This window comes from Cetorhinus maximus, chromosome 4 (assembly GCF_964194155.1).
Source record: "Cetorhinus maximus chromosome 4, sCetMax3.hap1.1, whole genome shotgun sequence".
NCBI classification, from domain to species: Eukaryota; Metazoa; Chordata; class Chondrichthyes; order Lamniformes; family Cetorhinidae; genus Cetorhinus; species Cetorhinus maximus.
Genome location: NC_135882.1, coordinates 97,298,806 through 97,324,193, shown reverse-complemented (window position 1 = coordinate 97,324,193; position 25,388 = coordinate 97,298,806). Strand labels below are relative to the sequence as shown.

The window sequence follows — 25,388 nt, the reverse complement described above, 5'->3', positions numbered from 1 at the left end:
CTGAGCCTTCACTGCCTCGCTCACAACCCCTCTCCTGAGCCCTCATTCCCTCTCTTACTGACCCTCTCCCAGGCTCTCAATGCCTTGCTCACTGCCTCTCTCCTGAACCCTCATTCCCTTCCTCACTGCCCATCTCCCAAGCCCTCGGCACCTCACACTGTCCCTCTCCCAAGCCCTTGCTCCCTCACTCACTGCCCATCTCCCAAGCCCTTGCTGCCTTGCTCACTGCCCATCTCCCAAGCCCTCGGTGCCTCACACTGTCCCTCTCTCAAGCCCTGCTCCCTCACTCACTGCCCATCTCCCAAGCCCTCACCACCTCAATTCCCACATGACTCCTGAGCCCTTGCTACCTCCTGCTTGCCACACACTTGCTTCGTCCGGTTTGCTGTCTCTCTCGAGAATTTTGTATGTTTCGCAAGAACATCGCTCATTCTTCTAAACTGGAGAGAATACAGACCCAGTTTCCTTAATCCTGCCATCCTAGGCATCAGTCTGGTGAACCTTCATTGCACTCCCTCTATGGCAAGTATAGCCTTCCTTAGATAAGGAGACCAAAGCTGTAATCAATACTCCAGGTGTGATCTCACCAAGGCTCTATTCAATTGTAGCAAAGTATCTTTACTCAAGCCTCCTGCAATAAAGGCCAACATACCACTTGCCTTCCTAATTTCTTGCTGCACCTCCATGTTAGCTTTCTGTGATGCGTGAATAAAGATACCCAGGTCCCTTTAGACATCAACACTTCCCAATCTCTCACCATTTAAGGAATACTCTACACTTCTGATGTTCCTACCTAAGTGGATAACTTCAAATTTTTCCCGAAAACTATCCATTTAAATTGTCAAAGTGCCTGCCAGTCTCCCATTAGATTAGAAAAGCGCTGCTTTCTGGAGCATTACATTCACGTGTTGAAATGGTTATCTCAGGAACCGTCTCCATCACGCACAAATACTATTTGACATAGAATCTGATTAAATATTATCATTTTTATTTAAAACGGCAGGGTTTTTTTAAGATAAGGGCAAGGGTGTCCTGTGCCCGATCGGGGTGGGTGTGTTTGCCAGCATGATCAGAAAATCTCGCGAGAAGACCCTAGCCCCGTTTTCCAGTGAGGTAAATCCAGGATGTGATTGTCCCCTTTCTCCCTCAGCAATGACGGGCTGCGTGTCACATCGTCGAACGTCAGGAACTTCATTTACATAAATTTGCATCTCATTATTGTGGCTACATGCCGGAATCATACCCCAACGTCAAATTTAAATCCCACGTTGGCGTGACTTTAGGACAGCGTGAACCTGGTGACCTGAACTTCGCGGGGAATGCAGAGGTGAGCGCACACAGCTTAGCACAGCACTCACGAGGGTCCCCCATATGAAGCCAAGGAAGCGGTGCTGTGGATTCAGGGAGGGGTGGGGGTCACAGGCATGTCTCCAAAGCAGCTTCTTCCTGGCCAGCTTTCAGTGCAGTGCCGGGGTAAGGGTTCCAGTGCGGTGGGCGGGGGGGTAGTTCGGGGGCGTAAGGCAGCACCAAGAGGCGAGGTGGCAGTGGGAGGGTGAGGGGGGGTGGTTGGGAGGAAGGGTGTTGGGGGTAGGCAAGGCAGTACAGGCTGAAGGAAATGTACAAGCACACACCGGGGGGCTGGGGGTCATTTGGAAAAGCATTTTAACATTGAGCATTTTTCCACAGCTGAGACTGTTCAGCATCAACTCCATTGACATGTTTGGAGTCTGGCTTCTGGAATAATCATGCACACTTAAGCAACACAAATTCCTGATAGTGCCACTGACTGCTTCTGAACTTTAGGGTAATACCAGCACCTGAACTGAGAACACAAGTTGCAATTGAGTGGCCGAAGCTGTCATCACTCAGTCGTGTGGTGTGGGGCGGAGGTGGGTGGGGTTTTGGTCAGGCATGAAGTGAACTAAGCACTGGCCAACCAAGTGGTGGCCAGAATTCTCTGGCATGAAGGGGCCTTCAGGTGCAGCCAGTGCCGGAGAATTAACTAAGAGAGGTCCTAAGGGGACGTATGCTGACCTTCACGTCTCTCTCTGCGGTGAGGAGACCATCAGGAACATGGAGCCTGGTGATCTTGCTGTCTGCCTCATTGCTTACAGGCAGGTCAGAAGAAGAAGAATGCAATGGAGGTGCCTAGCTCGGCAAAGGGAGGAGCCCAATCCTCAATATCAAGGGGCAGCAGGGCCTCCTCTGCACGTAGAGGAAGATACACAGAGAGACATCATTCATTAGTGCCTCGCTAGATCCAGGGTGTATAGATGGTACTGTCCTGCCTACAGATGAACGAGACCCAGTGTCGCCAAAGACTGCAATTGTCAAGGGAACTGGTTACTCACATAACAAAATTAAAAATACCTGGAAAAACTCAGCAGGTCTGACAGCATCTGCGGAGAGGAACACAGTTAACGTTTCGAGTCCGTATGACTCTTCAACAGAACTAAAGATAAACTATGCCACCTTCTGTAAGATTTGTCTCCTCTGAGACCTGGAGGATATCCACTACCAGTGGCATTGAAGGTGACCTCCGCGCTCAATTTATATGGCAGTGGTCCTTCCAGGGCTCCAATGATGACCTGTGTGGGATTTCTCAAGCATCCATCCATAAATGTATCCAGGAGGTCATGGATGCCATCTTTGCCAAGACACACAACTTTATCAATTTCGACCAAGATCATGCGGGCCAGGAAGCAAGAGCGCTGGGATTCGCTGAGATTTGCAATTTCCCACATGTGCTGGGTGTCATTGACTGCACTGACATGGCTCTTAGATCTCAGTGGCAACAAGCAGTCCAGTATGTGAACCACAAGGGCTTCCACTCTCTTAATGTTCAGCTGGTCTGCAACCATACCAAACAGATCATGCAGATCTGCACACGAAACCCAGGGACCATCCACGACTCATACATCCTCAGCTGGTCTCAAATCTCTGACATCTTCCAGGATCCACAGAGGCTGCAGGGCTGGGTCCCCGGGGACAAGGGCCACCTACAGAGGGCGTGGCTGATGATGCCTGTGTGGCAGCCAGCTGAGAGAAGGTAGAACGAGGCTCATGCTGCAACCCAGGCCTTGGTGGAGCAGACCTCTGGGATCCTGAAAATGAGATTCTGGTGCCTCGACAGATCTGGTAGAGCATTCCAGTACGCCCCTCAGGGGGTATCATACATCATCGTGGCTTGCTACACAACCTGGCAATGCAAAGAGGGGATGTCCTGAGTGATGAGGAGATGGAGGAGCTGCACATCTCCTCCGATGAGGAGGAAGTGGAAGGGGAAGAGGGTGACGAGGTCCTGGAAGCCCAGGATGCAGACGATGAGGTCATTGCTCTGGCCAGAGGCGGTAGACATACTCATGAGGCCCCAGCAGCCATAAGGCTTCACAAAGAGGATTATGAAGTGCAGTGAGGACTCTCCTGAGAGCACAATATGGCAACTGGGAGCGTCTGACACCAGTCTGACAGAGGATATCACACTCATGCTCTGTGCAGAGTCTCATCTCATGTAGATCTTGCTGGAATACAGCGGGAACATGGACTTCAAATGTACTTGATCCTTTTGCATGTATAATCACCTGTCCCCTTCAGCTTTACACCTGTATCTGTCCAGAATGCAGACAAGAAGAGCCCCACCTCAAAGGTGCTCAGAGCACACATAACATCATATGACCCAACAACGCTGAGGCACAACATTCTTGCAGTAAACACAATCAACATCAAGGTGCAGGCATCACTGAGGTGGGCTGTGACTTTGGGACTGGGCAATCACTGAGGTCAGAGGGTCACGCACTGGACAGAGGAGAGGCCCTAGATAAGACACGTGAATTAATTTTGTGCAGGGACCAAGGTTTCAATTCTGAATGACACAGACATATTTCATCATAACAAGGAGCCATAGACAAGGAGAGATGATTATGAGTGTTTTTATATTGGTGAACATTATATACTGTGATTAACACCCATGCCCACGTTGTGCAACTACATCTTCTTGGTTTTCATAGCCCTGCCGCTATGTCTTGCTACACCCTGGACATCCACAGGGGAGGTGGAGGCAGCTTTCTGACTGCTACACCTTATCTGTGATGACTTTGGTGGGCGTACGCATGAGGGCTGAGACCTGGAGGGCCCTGGCCTGCTATCAGAGCCCTACTGTGTGGCAGGGGCACCCTCCTCGGCCTGTGGAGCTGGAGCTGCTGAGGTCACAGGAAGAGAGGATTTGGATGGGCTTGTTATTCCTGGAGTCACCTGGGTAGATGGCCCTGGGGTATGCACCTGCCGATCCTCCTCCCTATGGATGTCCGAGAGCCCCTGGCTGACTCCTTGAGAGGAGGGGACAGGTGGGGTGAACTCGAGACATCCCATCCCTGTCTCACGTTGACACTGATGGATGCCAGCAAGTGCCTCAGCGATGGACTGCAGCTCCTACAGCAGTGCAGGACCAATGTCCTGGACCAAGGTCTCCACAGCGGCCGCCACCCTACCAGTGTTGACCTCGGTGCATTGGCATGCAGGGGCTATCACCTCAGTCCAAAGGTGGATGGACTCCTCCATCGTGTCTTGCAATCTGAGGAGTGCAGCGGACATCCCTTCCTAATGTTCCCGAGCTTGTCTTTGCAGCTCCAGCAACTGAGGCAGAACCGAGTCCAGAGGCTTGTCATCTGACTCGGACTCAGCGACTTTCTGCCCTCCAGCAGTCCTCCGAATGCCAGAAACCCGGGAAGTCCCTGCCTCCACCTGCTGTGGATCAGACAGTGCGATGTGCTCGCCAGATTGTGACCCCAAGGCTGCTCTAAAGATAGGTCCCACCGAGGTGTGTGCCTCTGCGCTGGTGCAGCGTGTGGGTGAGTGCTGTAATGGGTCTTCAATTAGGGTGTCATCAGATTCTTCTTCTGAGGTATCTTTGGGGCTTGAGTCAAGAGCCTGGCTCGTGGACGGCCTCAGATGCTTCCCACGTGTGCCTGCGAAAGAAAGGAAAGGTCATTATTGCATGGTAGGGGACTGTGGAACAGGAGACATCACTCACAGTATGGCTGTTTGATGGACAGCACAGGAACGGTCCACATTCTCACTGGGCAGGTGGATAGCTTTGTTCTCAAAGTCAGCCAGGACGTTCAGTTGAGGCATTGCACTCTCGGTCTGCATCCTCTCCCTTTTGTTGTTTGCCAGTTTGCCCTACATGGAGACAGATGGACAGAGTGTAAGCAGGATGCCTGCCAGGCCAGATGAGAATGATGCCTGGCATGTGTGGGTGGTGAGTGGTGCCATGGACAAGATGAGGACATGATCCGCAGAAGACATGACGGTGTGTGTGAGAGAGTGAGTGGTGGTGTCCCTTGAGCTGACTGTGAGTGAGATCCCTGTGGATGTTGATGGATTTGTGAGTGAGTTGAGCATGATGAGAAAGGTCACTTACCCTGGCGGAACAGAGGAGATCATTCATCCTCTTCCTGCACTTGGTGGCTGTCCTCTTTTACAGAATGTTGGCACTTGCCACCCTTGCCACTGCCTCCCATACTGGGTTTGTTACCTTGGATGAGGTTCTTCGCCCAAAGTGGGGTTAGAGGAATTTTCAGCAGGCCTCTTCTGCATCCAGTAGGTGCTCAAGAGAGGGGTCACTGAATTTGGGGGCAGCATGTTTCCTCGCTTTGAAAGCCACTACTTTCTACCGGCTTTCCATCCCTTAGAAACAGCTAGCGCTGTGCAGGGGCAACCCTGAAATATGGCGCCTGGAGTACAGAAGGCCTGAGATGACGGCGGGCGGGCGAATCAGAGGCCTCCATGCCAGCGGTCCGATATGAAACCCGTGCCTCTCAATTTTTTCAACAAAGTGGTGCATAATACGGCGGGAAAAGCCGTCATTGCCATCAGCGGGTCAAACGCCGATTTCCCTGCCCACTTTCGGACTTTGCCGATTTCAGGGAAAACCCTGCCCAAGGACATAGCATTATTTGCAATTTCCAGCTCAAGATGTAATTCTTTTCTGGCTGAGTTTGATCTGAGCGACCTTTGGTGCAGACAGCTGCCTGGGGCATCGCTGGCAGTGAAGTCACAGGCACTGCAGCAGCATGTGCGGCAAGTGTGCCCTCTGCAGTCACAGTATCAGCAAACGTTGGGTTTTTAACTGTGATGTGATTAATAAGTTTGTTGAACCAAGCAAGCCCTGAAAAAAGTTTTATATTCATGGGGTGCTGTTAAATGGTTAGTTAGCAGATCTTTTAAAACCAAAATAATCCTGAAATTATCCCATTGTCTGATTTGTTTATTAAAAGACAAATCTCGTCAAACATGAATTTTGCTTAGATATCTGATCTGATTTTTCACTTGTCCTTACTAAGCATATCAGTCATGCAAAGCAGAATTAGTGTCATTTATATGCAGCAATAACCTTTACACTCAATACAAAAAAGAATCATTTTGTAAGGGAATAACATTTTAATTGAAAACAAATGTGTTGAGAAAACAGACAGCACACGCACAAGTTACAATCAAGTATTATATTTTCTACAAACATTAAGGCACAAAAATATTGTCAGTTTCAAGCTTGCTAAGTGAACAACCCCATGGGCAGTATGGTGGGGGGGGGGGGTTGTGCAGGAGCGGGCGGGTTCCCGATTGGCGCCCCCAATTGGGGTCGTGGCGGCGCCATTTTACATGGGCGGGCTATGTGCTTCCTGTGCGGGTGGGGTGGGGGATTCCCTGAGCCGGGAGTGCGCTCTTTCGCGCGCATCCCTGAGGCAAAGTGCTGCCTCAGGGAGATCAGTGTTACTTTTAAAAAGATAATAAACGATGAGAAAAATTTTATTGACATGGCCCCTCATGTGACATTGTCAATGACTGGGACATGTCAATTACTTTTATTAAAAATGTAACACAAACTTTAAATCCCTCATGAAACCTTATCCCGCCCGTGGATGAGATTTCATGTTTTTTCTGAAGGCCGCCTGGGCTCTTCACCTGCCCGCCAACCTTAAGGTTGGATGGGCAGCTCCTTTAACTGTTTTAATTACTTTTCAATAGGCCTTAATAGGCTTTTGAGAGTTCGGTGGGCGGGCAGCCCTGCCGAACTGAAAATCTAAATGACGCCCGCTCGCCAAAGGGAGAATTCCGCCCCATGCCTCATGTGTTTTCTGCCTTATGACCGAAAGACTTTCATTTTTTAAAAACATACCAAATAGAAGTTGCCGTGTGAAATGGGTGTGGGGGTTCATCTTGGAGTGTTTCATTATTACCAAATACAACAGTAACAACAATTGTATTTATATAGCACCTTCAACATAATAAAATGTCCCAAAGCACTTTTGGGAGCATTATAAAATAAAGTTTGATATACCAAGTTACACAAGGAGATAAACGGACAGATGACTGAAAGCTTGGTCAAAGGTTTTAAGGAGCGTTTTACAGGAAAATCGAGAGGCACAGAAGCAGAGAGGTTTGGAGAGGGAATTGTAGAGTTTAGAGTCAAAACAGCTGAAGGCACAGTTACCAATGATGGAGCAATTAAAATCAGCAGTACTCAAAAAGAATAGGGAAAAGTGGAAGCCTGGGCATTTGAGCAGAGTTGTGCCTTCACTTCAGTAAAAACAAAAAATGTCAAATTAAAACCAAATAATAAAACCAATTAGTGTTACACTGTGCCACAATATGCCTTCAGATTTCAGGTGAAAAGTTTATAGTTTATTGAAGGGATGAACTGACATCTGTTATAGACCAGATCATCCCAAGGGCTTTGTTTAATCATTGGTCTGGTTCAGCTGGTCTAACAGTCTGCCAATTAATGAAGTCTTCATATTTTAATAGTGTAAATTGCCATGTTTGGTTGAAAGTAAACCACGCTTCCTGTTAAGCACTAACAGCTTTTGCACGTTTGCACTTTTTCAATACCCATGTTTCAAGGTAGACTGAGTTACTTGTCACTTATATTCCAAATAAAGAACTCCATTGCCTAAATATGTTGAAATGAATTATCACATGCACTTCTGTGAAGGAATTTTGTTTTAATACGTGTTATTCTAAACGAAACTACTTGAGTATGTAAGCATAAATTCTATATTATCTTGACAATTCAAACTGAAACACTTTACTTCGAAAATTCGAGAGCCTCAGCTGCAATGCTACAATTCTGCAGGATGTTGACTTCTCCCAAGTCTCGGGAGTGGGCTATTTGATAGAGCAGATGACACATGTCCGTATAACAGGCTTGTCCAACCTGCAGCCGTGACCTACAATCCAGCCTGCCAACTATCTCTATCCAGGTCACAGACTCAGTGTTCAAACTATAGCTAAATTCAAAGAAATATTCTGCAAAAAGCTGCTCCTCCGATCACAGGTCATTTCTCTCCCATCTTGGCTGCTGGTAGGCTCACTGGTCAGCCTATCAGCAACACATGCTGGAGAGAAACAGTTCCTGATTGGAGGAGCAGCGAGCAGTGTGACGCTGAGTTGGCATGGTGCATTCTCTCTCCACCTTTGGCTGTGCTGTCTCTCTCTCTCTCTCTTCCTCCCGCAGAGCCGCTGACCCCAAAAAGGAAGACAGGGGTCAAGATGGCAGAGCGAGCTGGAGAGGCCAGGAGGAACAGTAGTCGCAGCAACAGCGCCTGCCCAGCCCCCGCACGGGGCAGCTGGAGTCTCCGACAGGGCAGAGCAAGGAAGTGCACCTCTTCACGGTGTCCCGAATACTTCCTCGGCAGTGAGATATACTGGGCCCAGGGGATTGGATAAATCAGTGAGTCTATGTCAGTGAGTGAGTCTGTGTGAGTGAGTGAGTCTGTGTGAGTCAGTGGGTGAGTTTGTGTGAGCAGGCGGGTGAGTCTGTGTAGGTGACAGAAAGAACCCTGAGACTGGAAATGACCCACACATGCCCTTTCCCTTCCCCCCTCCTCCTCCTCCTTCCCCAAAAACCTATCCACAAAACAGGCCAGAAGAGGAGGAAAACCCAGGCTGAAAGTCAACCTGCCTCCAATCCCCACTTGCATGAATTCCACCAAGGCCAGAATGGAGTGTGTGTCACCAGAGGCAAATGGTAGGTCAGTGTTAGTTAAACCCAACTTCTTAGTTTAGCACCAGTCTCCACTGCTTCCCTGGTGACCAGGACTTGGGGCCTAGTCTGTCTCTCTGGCTCTGCTTCTTAAATGAAAAGACAAAAAAGATTAACTCTGTGCTTAGCACTTTTTAATGGTAATTTTTATTAATTACTTTTTCTTAAATGATCAGTTTATTGCGTTGTGATTGATTTTTATTTGACATTCATGTTTAATGTTGTGCTAAAACTTATCTTGCCAAAATTTTCACATCAGCCGCTTGTTAGAGAAAAAAAATTGAAACGAGACCTCTCCCCACCCTGATGCGAGAAGGTTGGAAAGGCCTGATGTTTAGGTATTGCAGATGCACTCACCATGTTAGTTTAAGAAGGTTGGATCAGCATCAGAAGGTTCAAGAGAGTTGAACATAGGGCAGCATTTTGAGGTTGTTGGGCGGGCGCGGTGGAAAGGCCCAGGAGCAGCCAGGAAACGGTCCGCTGCCCACGGCCAGCCCCCGACCGCGATTTCACACTAGCGTCAATTAAGGCGCGCCCAGCGTGAAACGCGTCTCCACACTGCCCGGGAACGGCTGGGCGGGGTGCAGGGGCCTGTTGGCCGCCGGTTCCAATGGTTTAAAAACAGCCCAGGCTGCCATGGAAGGACGTGTGTTCAGAATTCTTAATGGGGTCGAGTGCAGCTGTACATGGCAGGTGGGAGGGAAAGTTGGGTGGGCACTCGGCCCCCCCACTTTTCCGACGAGTGCCTCGCCGTCCTCCTGGAGGAGGTGGCTGCCAGGAGGGACACTCTTGTCCCCAGAGATGGGAGGAGGAGGCCACTGCACCTCACCAAGAGAGCATGGGAGGAGGTGGCAGCACTGGTGAGCAGCCATGATGTGGTGCGACGCACATGGGTGCAGTGCTGGGAGCACGCCAATGACCTGCTGCACTCAGGAAGGGTGAGTACCATATTGGCATGGGTCAGTGTGCAGCAGTGTTAAGGTGTGGCCGTCCCACCTGTCGACCTCAGCGGTGCTAGGCTCTGAGTGTCAAGTGCCAATGACGCTGGAGCTGACCAAGGGGGTGAGCCCCGGCTGCTTGGACTGAGTGCCTTGCAGCTCAAGGGCCATGACTCGGATGTGCCCTACAAGATGTTCCTCAGCTGGGGTTGGTCAGGCTGCGATGGCGCTGCAGATACAGAGTGGACTAATGAATGCTCCTCTGTTCTTTCGGGAGAAGACAAGCCATAACCCGGCAGAGAGGGAACGTACAGGCAGAGGGCCACCCAACCTTCTGCTGCTCAGCAGGTTCAAGTAAGACGCCCTGGAGCTCACAAGCCGGCAGCTCCATGTGCAACCGGGCATGGGGAGGTAGGGGTGCCAGATGAAGCTAAGAGTGCAGTGCATAGAGGTGAGAGTTTTGGGGATTGTGCAACCACTCGAGTGTAGTGTCTTCACTGATGTCAGCCTTGAACCTGGAGTTCCCATTGATCATTGAAAGATAATGACACCATGATGCAGACCTCCATTGTCTCACCAGGGTACCCATGCACAGTGATGGTTGATGACTTTAACTAATGACCTGTCCTTGTTCTCCCTTTTAGGTTCACCTCTGCTCTGTGGACCCCGAAGGGCCACTCCTGACACTGGAGGACCACCGGGCATCACTTTCACCTTCGTCACACCCCACTCTGAAGCAGGCACCACCGCAGATACCAGCACCTGGGTGGGCATTAGTTCCACGGCTAGTATGTCGGTGCATATTGGCGAGGGCACTTCACACTTACTTGAGGTGCAGGCGGAGGCAGAGAGTGCCCAGGGCGCCGGAGGGACCAGGATGATGCTCAGTCGAAGGCTGATGATGATCCTCTGGAGACGTCCATTAGGTGGCAGATGCTGGATGTTCAGCAAGATGTGTGGGAGGATCTGGCGGAGATCCATGAGTGTATACGTGCCATGGTCTCCATTATGGAGGACTCCATGAGCACCGTGTTGACCGTCATGGCCAAGCGCACTGCCGCCTCCATTGAGAGCTGCTCCAGGGACAGAATGAGGAATTCCTGGCGTTTTTTTTAAATTCATTCGTGGGATGTGGGCTTTGCTGGCTGGACAGGTCACGGGTGATTTTATGTTCATTTATGTTTACTTTATCTATACTGATCTGGGAATAAAGACCAGAGAGGTTTATGTAAATAGTTTGGAATTGTGAAAATTAGATAAATTTTGTTTTTGTTGTCATGGCCTGAGTATGCTTCACCTTTTTATTTTATTGGTGCAGGGTACGCCTGTATGTAATGCAAGTGGCTCTGAACTTTATTTCATAGGCACTGAATGTTTTTGTGTTCAAATGAATGGGTCCTTTCGGACATCCGGGATGGAGCTGGCAGCCCTGGCATGTGGTTGAGGCTGATCTTTGATAGCCTAACTGAAGGAGCATTGGGTCAAGGCGTCCCTGATGTTGCTTCTTCCTGGAGGCTATTGAGGAATGCCCTCAGCATTCTCCTCACCGTACTCCTCTTCTGAGTTACTACTGGACTCATCATGTGCAGCTGCGTCAAGATCCTCTTCCTCCAGTGGGTCCCCCCTTGCCAGGGCCAGATTGTGGAGAGCGCAGCATTCAACCACGATCAGTGACACCCACTCTGAGGGTTACTGTAGTGCAATCCCTGAACTGCCCAGGCATCGGAAGCGCATCTTGAGAAGACCTATGGCCCTCACGACCATCGCCCTTGTGGAGGCATGACTCGTAATGTAACATTTCTCTGCCTCTGTTCTTGGGTGGTGGAGTGGTATCATGAGCTACCTCTTCAATGGATAGCCCTTGTCACCCAGCAGCTATCCATCCAGTTGGGCTGGAGCACTGAAGAGCCTCGGCACCTGGGAGTGTCTCAGGATGTAAACATCATGGGAGCTGCCAGGGTACCTTGCACAGACTTGCAGAATCTGCATCTTGTGGTCACACACTATATGCATGTTCATGGAGTGGAATCCCTTCCTGTTGTTGAAGGCACCCGGCTGACCCACTGGTGCCTTGATGGCCACGTGTGTGCAGTTGATTGCACCCTGGATGCGGGGGAAGCCAGCAATCACTGCAAAGCCACTGCCTCACTCAGCCTGGCTGGCCTCATCCATATGGTATAGGATAAAGGTCAGTACCTGCCTGAACAGAGCTTCTGTCACCAGCTTGATGCAACTGTGGACAGCTGATTGGGAGACTCCACACAGATCCCCCACTCAGCCCTGGAAAGAGCCGGAGGCATTAAAGCTGAGGGCCACTGGCATGGGCTGTCCACCCACACAGTCGGAGCTGATCTCAGGTCCAATTGACTTTAGGATTAATTATCTTTGTTCCAACTGCCTTGAGACCTTTCTAAAGTCCAGTATGGACCTACATCAGCTCTCAGTTGGAGAATTCCTGCTGTGCAGGGCCTATCAGTGACATACTGGGTGAACAACAAGTGCCCCCAGGCATGACCCCAAAGCTTCCCGCAGACTTAGGGAGGTAAGGTGGAAGATGTGTTAATCTGCCCAGCAGAGCCTGGCTTTTAGACATGAATTCTCTCCACCCTGATGTATGATCAGCCCAACCTCCACCCTCCCATCCCACTTTAATTTGAAGCCTTAGTAATAGAGCATAAGAACAGAGGAAGATAGAAAACAGGAAAAGAACATCTGACCTAATAAATGTACAGACTTCACAGACATTGCAATATGAGTTTGGAAGTGACCTTGTGGCATGCATCAATAATTGGTAGGGAAGTGAGATACAGAGATGGGGCAACATTCTCTGTTTGGTGGGATGTGGTAGTGGTGTTCCTCAGGGTCTGTACTGTAGCCTCAACCTTTCATATTAATGACAAGGATGAAGAAATAAACAGTGCTTTTCCAAGGATGCAAAATGGCACTGACTTAGGAAGCACAGTAAGTTGCATAACATAGATACTGTGTGTCTGGGTAAATCTATGGCACACGGAGTTCAATGTGGAGAAGGGTAAGGTCATCCTCTTTGGATTTGAGCAAGGCAAATTGGAATACTTTGTTAATGGTGAGAGACTAGGAGCTGTGTAGGAACAAAGGGATTTAGGTGGCCATTTTCACAAATCACTAAAAACTAGTTGACAGGTAGAAAAAGTGATTAAAAAGGCTAACGGAATCTCAGGGGAATTGAATTCAAGGGGGAGGAAGTTATGCTTCAGTTGTAAAGAGCTTAGGTCAGACCCTATCTGAAGAAGTGAGGTCAGTTTTGAGCACCTAACCTCAAGAAATAAAAGTTGGCCATGGAAGGGGCACAGCCTAAGTTAACAAGAATAATACCACTGATTAAAAGGTTACATTATGTTAGGTTGCATAAACTTAGCTTGTTATCCCTTGATTTTGATGGTTACTCTAACCGATGCGTTTAAAATCATAAAGGGATTTAGAAACATAGCAATATACCCATGCTTAAAACTAATTATTACTTTCCACACTATAAACTCCAGCCCATCCAAATACAGCTGACAGAATCCTATTCCCCAGTGAATTAAGTTTAAATTCCCCAGCCTCAAATCCCTCGAGCCTATTTTTACAATGTTTTCCGGACATATGCTCCCTCAACCATCATTCTGGTCTCCTGTGAATCACCCATCCCTTTGCCTTACCATCTGTAGCACAGCTTGCATTCACTTAGCTCTTGGTCACTAGAACTCCATTCCTAAACCCTTCCTCCTTTTCAATTCTCATCTCCTTCTGGAACCTCTCAAAATCTACCTTTTGCACAAGTATTCAGTCATCCTCCTAAACTCTCCCTACCTCAGCATTCAGGTCTTCATTCTGCAAGGTGCTGAGAAGTGCCTTGGGACATTTTATATATTAAATGTGCTATAAATATTTTTAAAGTTGCTGTTGTCGTTGTGAAGCATAACACAAAAAATCCAACCATTTAGAATTTAATCAGGGACACAATGCATTAATTCAATTGCTATCCAGTTGGACCCATGTGGCTTTCTTGGAATCTTCCAAAATATTCAGTACAGAAAACCCACATGGTTAATAAAAATAGCTCTAAATTCACTCTAGAAAAATTGCAACCAGCTGACATTTTACCTGACGCCCATTTAAAACAACAGAAAAAACCATAAATCTCTGACAATGGGAAAATACCCTGCACCTTCAAAAGAGCGAGTCTATTTAAATTGTGTTCCATAGCTGTCCTATTGAAGCATATAAACAAACAAATGTGTGCCTGAGCAAATATTTCTTTTAAACGAATATATAAAAGTATCATTATCAAACACGTTTAGTCCTTCCAAGCACCCAAAAATTTAGTTTCATGGAACTTCACGCTTAAAATTTCTTCCTCATTTATAGGATGAATTACGCAATGAAACAGGGAATAGAATATTAGCCTACTTTCAAACACCACACCTTCCTTAATATAGTCATTAACTATTTAAACCAGTGGATAAAGGAATGCCGTACAAAGACAAGTGTTCATCCATTATCATTGGAAAGAGGTTTTTTTCTAGGATGGTGTTTAACTGAGGTGAATGGCTCAACATGAATTCATTGTAAGTGGATGGGTTTTGAGTGAGTTAAAATTTTGTCTGAAGCATTCACACTTCAAAATACTAAAATAATTCAAAAAGATCTGAGAAAAAATTTCCTAAGAAGTATAAGCCAACATCACTGACATTCAAAGTAATTTAAATAACATTAATGTTTTAATGAGTTTGGTTTTATTTCTTATTAATTCATTTTCTCTCTTCTACGTGCAGCTTTGTAGCTAATAAAAGATGTAATTTAGCACTGATGTGTAACAGAGATAGGCTATAATGCTAATAAAACTTACCACAGTTAAACTCCTCTGTTGTTACTGAAGCAACTGATTTTCCCTGTAATTTCCTGGGATACTCGCATGTTGCAGCAGCTTGGGTAATGCTGCTTTGAGCATAATTCTTCAGTAATTCTCCCAACCACATTAGCTGACAATCACACACCAGGCCATTGGAGTCCAAGCGGCTGTAGCAATGTAAAAACAAGGGCAGAATTAGGATACTTCTGTCCATCTTGCGGAATTTTGCAACATAATTGTTTCCATTGTGCAATTAGCACTCAATTCTATCTTTTTCCATTTTCCAACACTATTATCCCCTTTCTTCCCACTCTCCAGAAGGTCCATGGGCACCATTAATTATCTAGTACCGCATCAAAGGGACCCTTCTTGCATGACATGGACAGTGAGGATTCTCAGGCTATTGCTATAGTATCATCACAGTTAAGCCCAATCCTGAGTTCACCTTATCCTGTATGCACATTGCCAACAGAGGCCACTGTATAGTGATGAAGATTGGTAACTGTGGCTCCAATTTCCCCCTTCCCTAATTCAGCATACTGAAGTTAATTTGATGTCTCTTAACACCTGCTCACTGAGGTTAGCTAACGCGGCAGAGTGCATGGATCAATCCTAGGACCTTTCTGGTCAGCTACTCATTATGTGAACTCATTAAACTATTAGCATAGTTCTGAGTTGCTGTCTTATCACAAATACAGAAAAACTATCCTTATATTTTTTAAAACCAGTCTGGTTATGGCTATACCTTGTTGAATATGCTGTTCACTCAGGTCCCACGTTGCTGTTTTCCTCACTGTGCTGTTATTGGCTCATATTTTCAACAACTTTGTGGACAAATATTTTTGAGCTGAAAGTTACAGGGGGAACTAACTAATAACAGAAACTGTTAAGTGGCCTGCTGCAGTAAAATCAAACCCAGTACAATGTAAGCATAATACTGGAAAATCCAGTAAACTAGTGGTTTTCTACATAATGATAATACTTATATAGCAAATCAGCAATTCAAAGATCTCAAGGCACTTATAGAATATGTGATTCAATTAGGTAAATTACTAAAATAGCACACAAAGCCAAGCCAATGCTGAACAAATAGCTGAAGTTTTCAGCACTTACAGTCGTTTTAGTGCATTCAGTTGAGAGAAGGTTCCGGCAGGAATTCTTGATATTTTGTTATTGTGTAAGAATCTGAGAAATGAACAAGACAAGTTATAACAAAAGGAATCTGCTTTTGCATCTAGTTACCTCATTTTTCCTCATGCAGTCTGCTCAATAATTATACTTCAGTAAAATATCTGCATGGCTTACTATTTCGACTTTAATCTCATAATAATGTACTGTCTAATGAAATTCGCCTATCTGGAAAGAAGATGGTTAGTCTCATCCTATCCTTTAACTCAGGGTATTTAGTGACAACATTGATTGCTGTGGGATTTGACTACATAATCTAATCTGACGGTCTTGGTGCATCAAGTGTTTCCAAAAGTTTATCGTACACCTTCTGATATATCAATTCAATATATACTGTATGATCTACCATTCTCTGAACAAGTGCCAACTTTATTCAAAAATCGTGAGCTCAAGTCCCACACTAGGGGCAGAATTTTATGGCGGTGGGATTCAATGGACTTTTGAATGGCTCATGGCATTTTAAGGCCTTAAACTGAGCACATAATCTAGATTGACATTTTAGTGTGCTGAATTGTCAGTTACTATACTTTGAATGAGATGTTAACCAAGTCCCTAGTTACCTGTTCTGATATGACCTTGTCAAACAGGAGCAGATATTACCTTAGTGTCCTTGCCAACACAAACAAAAATGGGATAGATTGTTATATGTAGGTGCCCATTTGTTTAGTTAACAGCAATGACTGCACTTCAATTAGTTCATTATTTGTATAGCATTTTGGAATATTTCTGAGGCACATAATGAGGTACTAAATAAATGGAAGTTCTTTCTGTCAATATGATGTCTATCTAATCTGATAATCTCCTATACTCTGTCTGGTCTGACAGACGATATAATGTTTGATATCTGACCTGAAAGTCTCCTATTGGTGCTTGATCTGGAGTTCAGTCTGTAGTGTCTGATTTAGGACATCAACTGGGGGACACCTTCACATTCAGGTCAAATTCTGTACCTTTGCCAATGATTCCATTGGCCTCTCCAAGATCATTGTCTTTGGTGCTAGATTAATGCAAGTTGTTATAATCTGATTTTTGTCAATTGAATAGGGAGATCCACAATCATTATTAGCCTTGTGAAGAGATTCCATTTTCTGGCAGTCTACTGAGGGACATCTAGCTCATTTAACCTAGTATTGCCTTTGGGAACACAAAATTCCTATAGGCCTTGTAGACAGTGCCTCCATTTGCTCGAGTGATGTCAGTGGGTTTAGTGCAGTAAAGCAAAAAGTTTGTATATGATCACTATGGATTTAATTCTCTTTGTGTACTATTCAATGCATTCATATAAAGAAAGAAGAAATGAGCAACCTTCCTCCATAGCACCTCAGGCCACTTCAAAGCGCTTTCCAGCCAATTCATTGCTTTTGAAGGGTAGTCACTATTGATATTCAAACAAAAAAATCCTATCTGTACTGTTTTAATAGTCAGAAGCTAGGTTCAAATAATTGCATTAATTACTGTATTAAGTGCTGCAAATAGTAATTTATGGAAACACAGTAGCAAGCTGATTAAAAACAATATGCAAATTGAACTAAATCAACTGGTATGCAGGTACATAGTGGCCCAGATCTTCCTGTCTCCAAGTGGCTGGAAACCGGACATGGGACCTAAGATGTGCATTGGGACACTGTGGAAGTCCCAATAGCCTGACCTCGCTGGGAATTGCGCAGGAAGTTTGCACTTCCGATGGACAATTGCCCTGCTCCCCAGGACCCTCTGTGAATGTCTCTGACTTTAAGATGGAGTCAGAGATTTTGGGCAGTTCCAATTTACTTACCTAAACAGTCCCAGGAAAAGTTTGACAGAAAAATCCTAGTCTAACGCCTGGAGAACTATACAACTGACCACCCAATCACTCACACTGACACCCCCCAACTCCCGCATTGACCCCCCAACTACCCCTTAAACCCTGACAACCTTACCTGAACCGACTACACCTGCTGACCTGATACGACTCCCTTCCCAAGCCAGCCTGACTAGTCCCTGACCTGATAACCCACCTGACCCGACCTGACTACCCTCCAATCCACCTAACCATTCACCCACCTGCCACCCTACCCACTTACTGCCCTACCCACTTGCCACCCTACCATCAGCTATCCTACCACACTAACCACCTGCCACCCTACCCACCTACCACACTACTCACCTTCCACCCTACCCATCTGACTGCATGCCATTCTACCCACCTACCACCTCACCTAACTTTCACCCTACCCACCTGTCACCCTACCTACTTGCCACCCTACCCTCAACTACCCTACCAAACTACCCATCTTCCACCCTATCCACTTACCACCTTACCCATCTACCACCCTATCAACCTACCACCCTACCTATCTGCCACCCTATCCACTCTATCCATCAGCCACCCTCCCAATCTGCCAAACTACCAACCTACCCACCTGCCACCCTGCCATCCTACCCACCCATCTCCTCACCTATCTTCCACCCTACCCACTCACCTACTTACCTGCCCCACCCTACTCACTTACCTCACCCACTTACCCATCCTACAGCCCTGCCCATTTACTCATTCATCCACTCACTCATTCATCCATTCCCTAACATTGATCCATTCATCCATTCACTAATATTCAAACTAGCTATTTAAACTTACCCTATTGCATGCTGATGCCATAAAAGGGGGGGCATGGCTTTACTTCCTCCTGGTGCTCCAATGCTGTTATGACGCTCTTTGTGAGATTAAGAATCCAGCATTGGAATACCCTGCCAGGAATGTGGAGCACTGTCAGGGCACACAAAGTAGGAATGGAATGGCAATCCAATGGTGATTGCCACTTCTAGGCCATTGTATCTTGCAGTATAGTTTGGGAATTTCTCCATGTTGTAACAAGACTGTAATGTAGCCAATGTTATTAAGGTCAAACTTCAGCCTTGAGGTTAACTAAAGTTTCAAACTGTTTAAGCTAAAGAAAGCCAATTTAAAAATTAAATCCTAAATTATAATGAATTTTCTTCATTTGGCTTCTACCATTTTACTTGGGGTCACTACAATGCTGGCTGATCACCCTTCTCCATCTCCTCTGTCAGTCACCCATTCCTCATCCAATCCCACTTCCAACTCTCACAACCACATCTTTCCATCTGGTCTGTGGTCTTCCTCTTCCCCTTTTTCCTGGCAGTCCCATGTCCTTCACTCGCCCCACCTCATTTCCTCTCTCTCTCCGCAACAGACGACCATAACATTTCAGTCTCTTCTTGGCTACTTCCTTTGATGTTCCCACTGACCCTTTGATGTGCTGGTTCTTGATTTTTTCCTTTCTCATTACTCCATACATCCATCTCGGCATCATTATATCCAGTCATTGTTCCTTCTTGTTGTTGCTGCCCAAGTTTATGTAATATATAGCAAGACCGGTCTCAAAACTGTCTTGTAGACTCATCCTTTCAGTTTCAGCAATACTTTTTGTCACATAACACTCCACTGCACTTCTTCCAATTCCTCCAACCAGGGATAATTCATTGATTTATTTCGATATCCATACTTACATCTTCTGCCACTGCTGACCCAAGGTACTTGAAATTACTCACTTTCTCCAAGTCTTCACTCATAATTTTTGCACTTAAATTCTAAATTCTAATGAATAAAATTCTAATTGCTGGAGGGACACTCTCAACAAGTTAAGAAACTCTTTTGAGAGAGCAGAGGAATTAAAGTCTTTGGTGAGAGTCCTTTGTCCAAATCCTACATTCGTATCTTTACTACGTTGCTACGTGTGAATCAATAAGCAAATATCAAATCTTAGCTATATCTGGTCTGGTTTAATTAAAAATACTGTAAAAGTACATTTGCCTTCATAGAAACCTTTTGAAATAGGTTTATTCAAAAATTAGAATGGAGTATAATTTAGGTAATCTCCAAACTAAATTAAATTTTCTTTTTTATCGAGTACATTGATGTTTTCTAGAACTGTACAAGCGATGGGTTAATGTAAAATTAACAAAAGATTTTAGGCACTGGGCAAAAACCCATGAGCAGATTACTACTCAATAGGCATAGCAAAGCCACTGATCCTTTATTTTCCAACATTTCCTTAAAAAAATGCAAAAAAGTTGCCAACGTCCATTCCTTTACTTTGGGAGTATCTGAACCATGTACATGGAGTGGACGGGCTTGTCAGAACCCATGCCTGTCAAATATTTTGAATCATTATCCAATCTGTTGACTCCAGGTATATTATGCTAACCTTTGCAAAATTATTGCATTTGTGAACTTTATTTTGGCAGTTTAAAAGCAGAAGCAATTTGCTGCTCAATTTAAACCAAAGACTGCAAGATGTGCCAGCTGAAGATAAAACCATTAGTCAGTTTAAATGTAACTAATAAGCTATTCTTGCTCATTCAACGGTTCCCTTGACCTCTCAGTATGTTTATCCAGTGAACGGCTGTGCTTTACAGATCAGCAAGATTGCAGTTTAGGTCCCTTGTCAGTGCTGTGTTGCTAATCCCAGCTGGGATGATGGTAGGGGCGTTACAATTGACATCAGCACTTATGGCTTTTGAGGGGTAGGTCATCCAGGCTTCTCACTCATAATCATGATCCAGTACTTCTTGGTTGGAATGGCTTGTGCATATACCAGGTAGGAAAGGAAAATGGTTGGCTGGGATATCACCTGCAATTAATTGGTAAATTAACAGGGATTGTCAAGGTTTCACTTGTAAAAAAATAGCCACTGGGGAAATGAATGGGAGGCACTTGACTCCTGTGGAAATCCACTTAATGGCAGTGTCCTAGTTATTCGAGTATGTCCAAGCTGTAAGCGATGCCTCATCAACTCTGGATCCTCTCATGACTGAATAATCTGATGTGAGATTGGCATGGATGTCCACAGAACTGGCAGATTATGTTGTCATTGGTAGTGCATGGGAGACCTTTTGCAGCTGCCTTCTTCTGGGTATGTCAGATTTTGCAAGTTTGGCATGGATGGTCCTCGAAGCATATTGAATCAAATGTCAGTGCTCGTCTCCCCATGGGTTAGTCAGCTGCAGTGTTTTCCCAGAAGAGGTGGTCTGCAATGCAGAAGTTTGTAAGGCTCTCTTCAGGGTGTCCATGTATCATTAGTACTGACCACATCGATGTTGTTTGGCTTGAGACAGTTCCCCATATAAGACCTGCTTGGGGATTCTGTAGTCACTCATGCAGGAGACATGGCCTAGCCAGCTAAGCAGAATTTTACAAAGGGTTCCATGCTGTTGAGCCCAGCATGAAGGAGGATCTTGTTGTTTGTGATTTTGCCCTGCCATTGAATTTTTGTGATGGACCCCAGGTGTCTTTGGTGAACGATTTCCAGGACTTTGATGTGGCACCTATAGTAGACCCAGGATTCTGTGCCAGATAGCAGTGTAGTAAGGACAATGGCCTATTGGAGTTTGAATTTAGTCTTCTTGATTTTAGCCCACATAAATCAGTGCCTTCAAGGGAGGGGTGCAAGCAGAATATTGACAGGAAAATCAACAAAAATACTTCAATAGAAATACTTTAATAGAAATACTTCAAATCTTGAGTCTATCTGAACAGTTGAAATATTACTTTTGGAGGATACAATGATAAATACTATACCTGAGGTGTTCATCGCACACCCAAGTTAACCAAGAAATAATCATAAAGCAGGAATGAACCAATTATATCAAATGCACGGGCAGGATTTTTCACTGAGTGGGCGAGCGCGCGCCCGAGCCGCTCAAGGGGTAAAATGGCACACGATGACGTCGGGCGAGCCTCTCGACGTCATCACGCACTCGCGCGATATTCCGGTCACTGGGCACACATGGGAGTTGGCAGCGTGCCCGCCAACAATTAACAGGCTTATTAAGGCCATTAAAGGTCTAATTAAGTGTTATTTTTCACTGCCTGTTCAACCTTACGGCTGGCGGGCAGGCGAAAAGGCCAAGCGGCCTTTGCACTTTTTAGGAAACCTCATCCATGGGCGGGATGAGGTTTTCAACAGCAATTAAAAATAAAATATAAATTTTAACATTTCATTAAGAACATGTCCCTGCTAGTGTGACAGAGTCACATGAGGGGACATGTTTTTAACAATTTAAAAATGTTTATTTTTAATTCTTAAACTCTTCATCTCCCTGTGCCTTAGGGAGCTTTTCCAGCACACACCCACGCGCATGCGCAAAGTTGCGCGCTTGGCCTCCTCACCCACCCCACACACAGGCAGTGCTGAGCACTGCAGCACACATTTCACGGGCCTTAATTGGCTCGCCAGCATGAAATCGCGGTCCGGCCCCAAGCTTCCTGACCGCTCCCGCCCGCCCCCACTGAGCCCGCCGATGAGGGAAAAATCCTGGCCCATGTGAACTTGTTGTGGTTTCTTTTCTGCAGTGCCGCTTCTGTGAAGTTGTAGTATGCACTAAATTTAAAATATGGACATTCCAAATATGTTGGTTAATAAGCTGGTTAATTGTCAGCAGTTGAGCTCTGTTTTTTATGTACACCTGTCTCTGACTTTGATTTCCTTTGAGAGTGTAAGAGCTATAGCTTGATTATTCAGAGACATTTGTTAAAGCTAGAATACAGCAATGGCAAAGTGTCTAAAATCCTTATTCATGGAAGAGATTGATGATATAATGATCTGTTTGATACATTTACAACATTAACTGTATTTAGCCCAATACATTATTTTTCCTTTTACCACATTACTAAATATAGGCTTACAAGTGCAAAAATCAAATTTAAAGGAGTTACAATATGATTATTCAGCTAGCAAACTGACTGTGTTGTTTCCAAGGACATAAGAACATAAGAAATAGGAGCAGGAGAAGACCATGTGGCCTGTCGAGCCTGCTCCATCATTTGAAACGATTCTAGCTGATCTTGGGCTTCAACCCGCCAGTGCAGACACAATGGGCCTCATGGTCTCCTTCTGTGCTGTAACAATTCTGTGATTCTGTGAACTCCACTTTTTTGCCTGCTCCCCATATCCTTTTATTCCCTGTGGGCCCCAAAATCTGTCTAGCCAGGCCTTAAATATATTCAACAAAAGAGAACCCACAGTTCCAAATATTCACAACTATTTGAGTGAACAAATTTCTTCTCATCTCAGTCCTAAATGATCGGTCTCTTATCCTGAGACTTTTCCCCCGTGTTTAAGATTCCCCAACAAGCAGTTACATCTCTGTGTCTACCCTGCCAAGCCCCTTCAGAGTCTTATATGTTTCACCTCTCATTCTTCTAAACTCCAGAGAATATAAGCCTAATTTACTCAACCTCTCATCATAGGACAACTCTCTCTTCTCAAGGACCAATTTAGTGAGCCTTCCTTGTACCACCTCCAATCCTTCCTTAAATGTGGAGACCAAAACTGCACATAGTATTCCAGATGTGGTCTCACCAAATCCCTGTACAATTGTAACAAGACTTCTTTATTCCTGTACTTCAATCACCTTGCAATTAAAGTCAACATGCCGTTTGCCTTCCCAATTGTTTGCTGAACCTGCATGCTAACTTTCTGCATCCCTTGCATGAACACACCCAAGTCTCTCTGAACATAAATATTTAGAATTTTCACACCTTTTAAAAAATATTCTACTTTTCTATTCTTATCACCAAGGTGAATAATCTCACATTTGCCCACAATCACTCCATCTGTCACCTTGTTGCCTGTCCCACCCCCTTCTACCAGCTTATATTTCATCTCATTTCTATATGGCTTTGTTCTGATGAAGGGTCATACGGACTCGAAACGTTAACTGTATCCCTCTCCGCAGATGCTGTCAGACCTGCTGAGTTGTTCCAGGTACTTTTGTTTTTGCTCATTCACTTAACCTGTCTATATCTCTTTGCAGCTTTTGTGTCCTATCCTTCCAACTAGCTTTGCATCATCAGAAAACTTATATGCATTATTCTTTGTCTCTTCATCTAAGTCATTAATATAAATTGCAAATAGCTGAGGCCCCAGCACTGGTCCTTGCGACACTCCACCATTCACTGCCTGTCAAACCAAAATTGCCCTGTTTATGCCCTCTCTTTGCCTCCTGTCCATTAACCAATCCTCTATCCATGCTAATATATGACCCCCAACTCCATGAGCCCTTATCTTACTATTAACCTTTTGTGTGGCACCTGATCAAATGCCTTTTAAAAAGCCAAGTATATTATATCTACTGGTTCCACATATCTACCCTACTAGTTGCATCCTCAAAAAACTATAATAAATTTGCCAAATAGGATTTCCCTTTTGTAAAACCATGTTGACTTGTTCTAATCATACTATGCTTTTCTGAGTACATGTTTAAGACTTCCTTAATAATAGATTCCAGCATTTTTTCAACAATTGATGTTAGGCTAGTTGGCCTCTGGTTCCCATTTTCTCTCTCCCTACTTTCTTGAAAAGTGGGGAACATTTTTCTGGGGCTATTCCTGAATCTAAGGACTTTTGCAAAATCATAGCCAGCGCATCCACTATCTCTGCAGCTCTCTCTTTTAGAACCCAAGGTATAGGCCATCAGATCCTGGAGATTTGTTGGATTTTAGTCCCTTAAGTTTCTCCAATACTTTTTCTCTGCTAATATTAATTAGTTTAGGTTTCTCAATCTTTTTAGTCCCTATGTTAACGTCTATTGCTGATACGCAAGTTGTGTCTTCTACTGTGAAGACAGACACCAATTTGTTCAATATCTTTATAGTTTCCTCATTTCCCATGATAATTTCTCCTGTCTGTGCTTCTAAGGGACCAATGTTCACTTGAGCTGCTCTCTTCCTTTTTATTTGTTTATAAAAGCTCTTACAATCTGTTTTTATATTTCTGGTTAGTTGAGTCTCATGTTTTATTTTTCCCCTTTTGATCAACTTCTTAGTGGCCCTTTGCTGGTTTCCAAAGCACATCCAGTCCTCAGACTTGCTATTATTCATTGCAACATTATAAGCCCCTTCTTTTAATCTAATACTATCCTTAGCTTCCTGCGTGAGCCACAGATGGATTCTTCTTGCTGTGTTTATGTTTTACAATGCAATGTTTATTTTGTTGAACATTTTGAATTGTTTCTTTAAATGTTTCACACTGTTTATTTACTGTCATACTATTTAGTCTATTTATCCAATCAACCTTAACCAGTTTTGCTATCATACCTATGTAAATGGCTTAGTTTAAGCTTAAGACTATTGACTATGATTGAAGTCTGTCACTTTCAAACTCAACATGGAATTCAATGGTATTATAATAACTATTTCCCAGTGGACCTTTTAATATGACATTACTAATTGATCCTGCCTTGTTGCACAATATTAGATAAATAGGGATATTTATTCCTAATTTGTTTAATAAAATATTGCTCCAGGGAACTGTCATGAAAGCATTCTACAAACTCATCTTCTAGA

At 45.0% G+C, this 25,388-nt stretch overlaps 1 protein-coding gene across 1 annotated transcript in view; it reads right to left on the bottom strand.

The window, feature by feature from the left end:
- The window catches only part of LOC144679777 (peroxidasin homolog), a 660,879-nt gene that overhangs the window by 284,696 nt on the left and 350,795 nt on the right, over positions 1–25,388 (bottom strand). Inside the window, exons 6-7 of the mRNA XM_078540527.1 lie at positions 15,965–16,036; positions 14,849–15,018 (exon numbers count right to left, since the gene is read on the bottom strand). Coding sequence (XP_078396653.1) covers positions 14,849–15,018; positions 15,965–16,036 — 242 coding nt within the window. The remainder of the gene's footprint in view (positions 1–14,848; positions 15,019–15,964; positions 16,037–25,388) is intronic.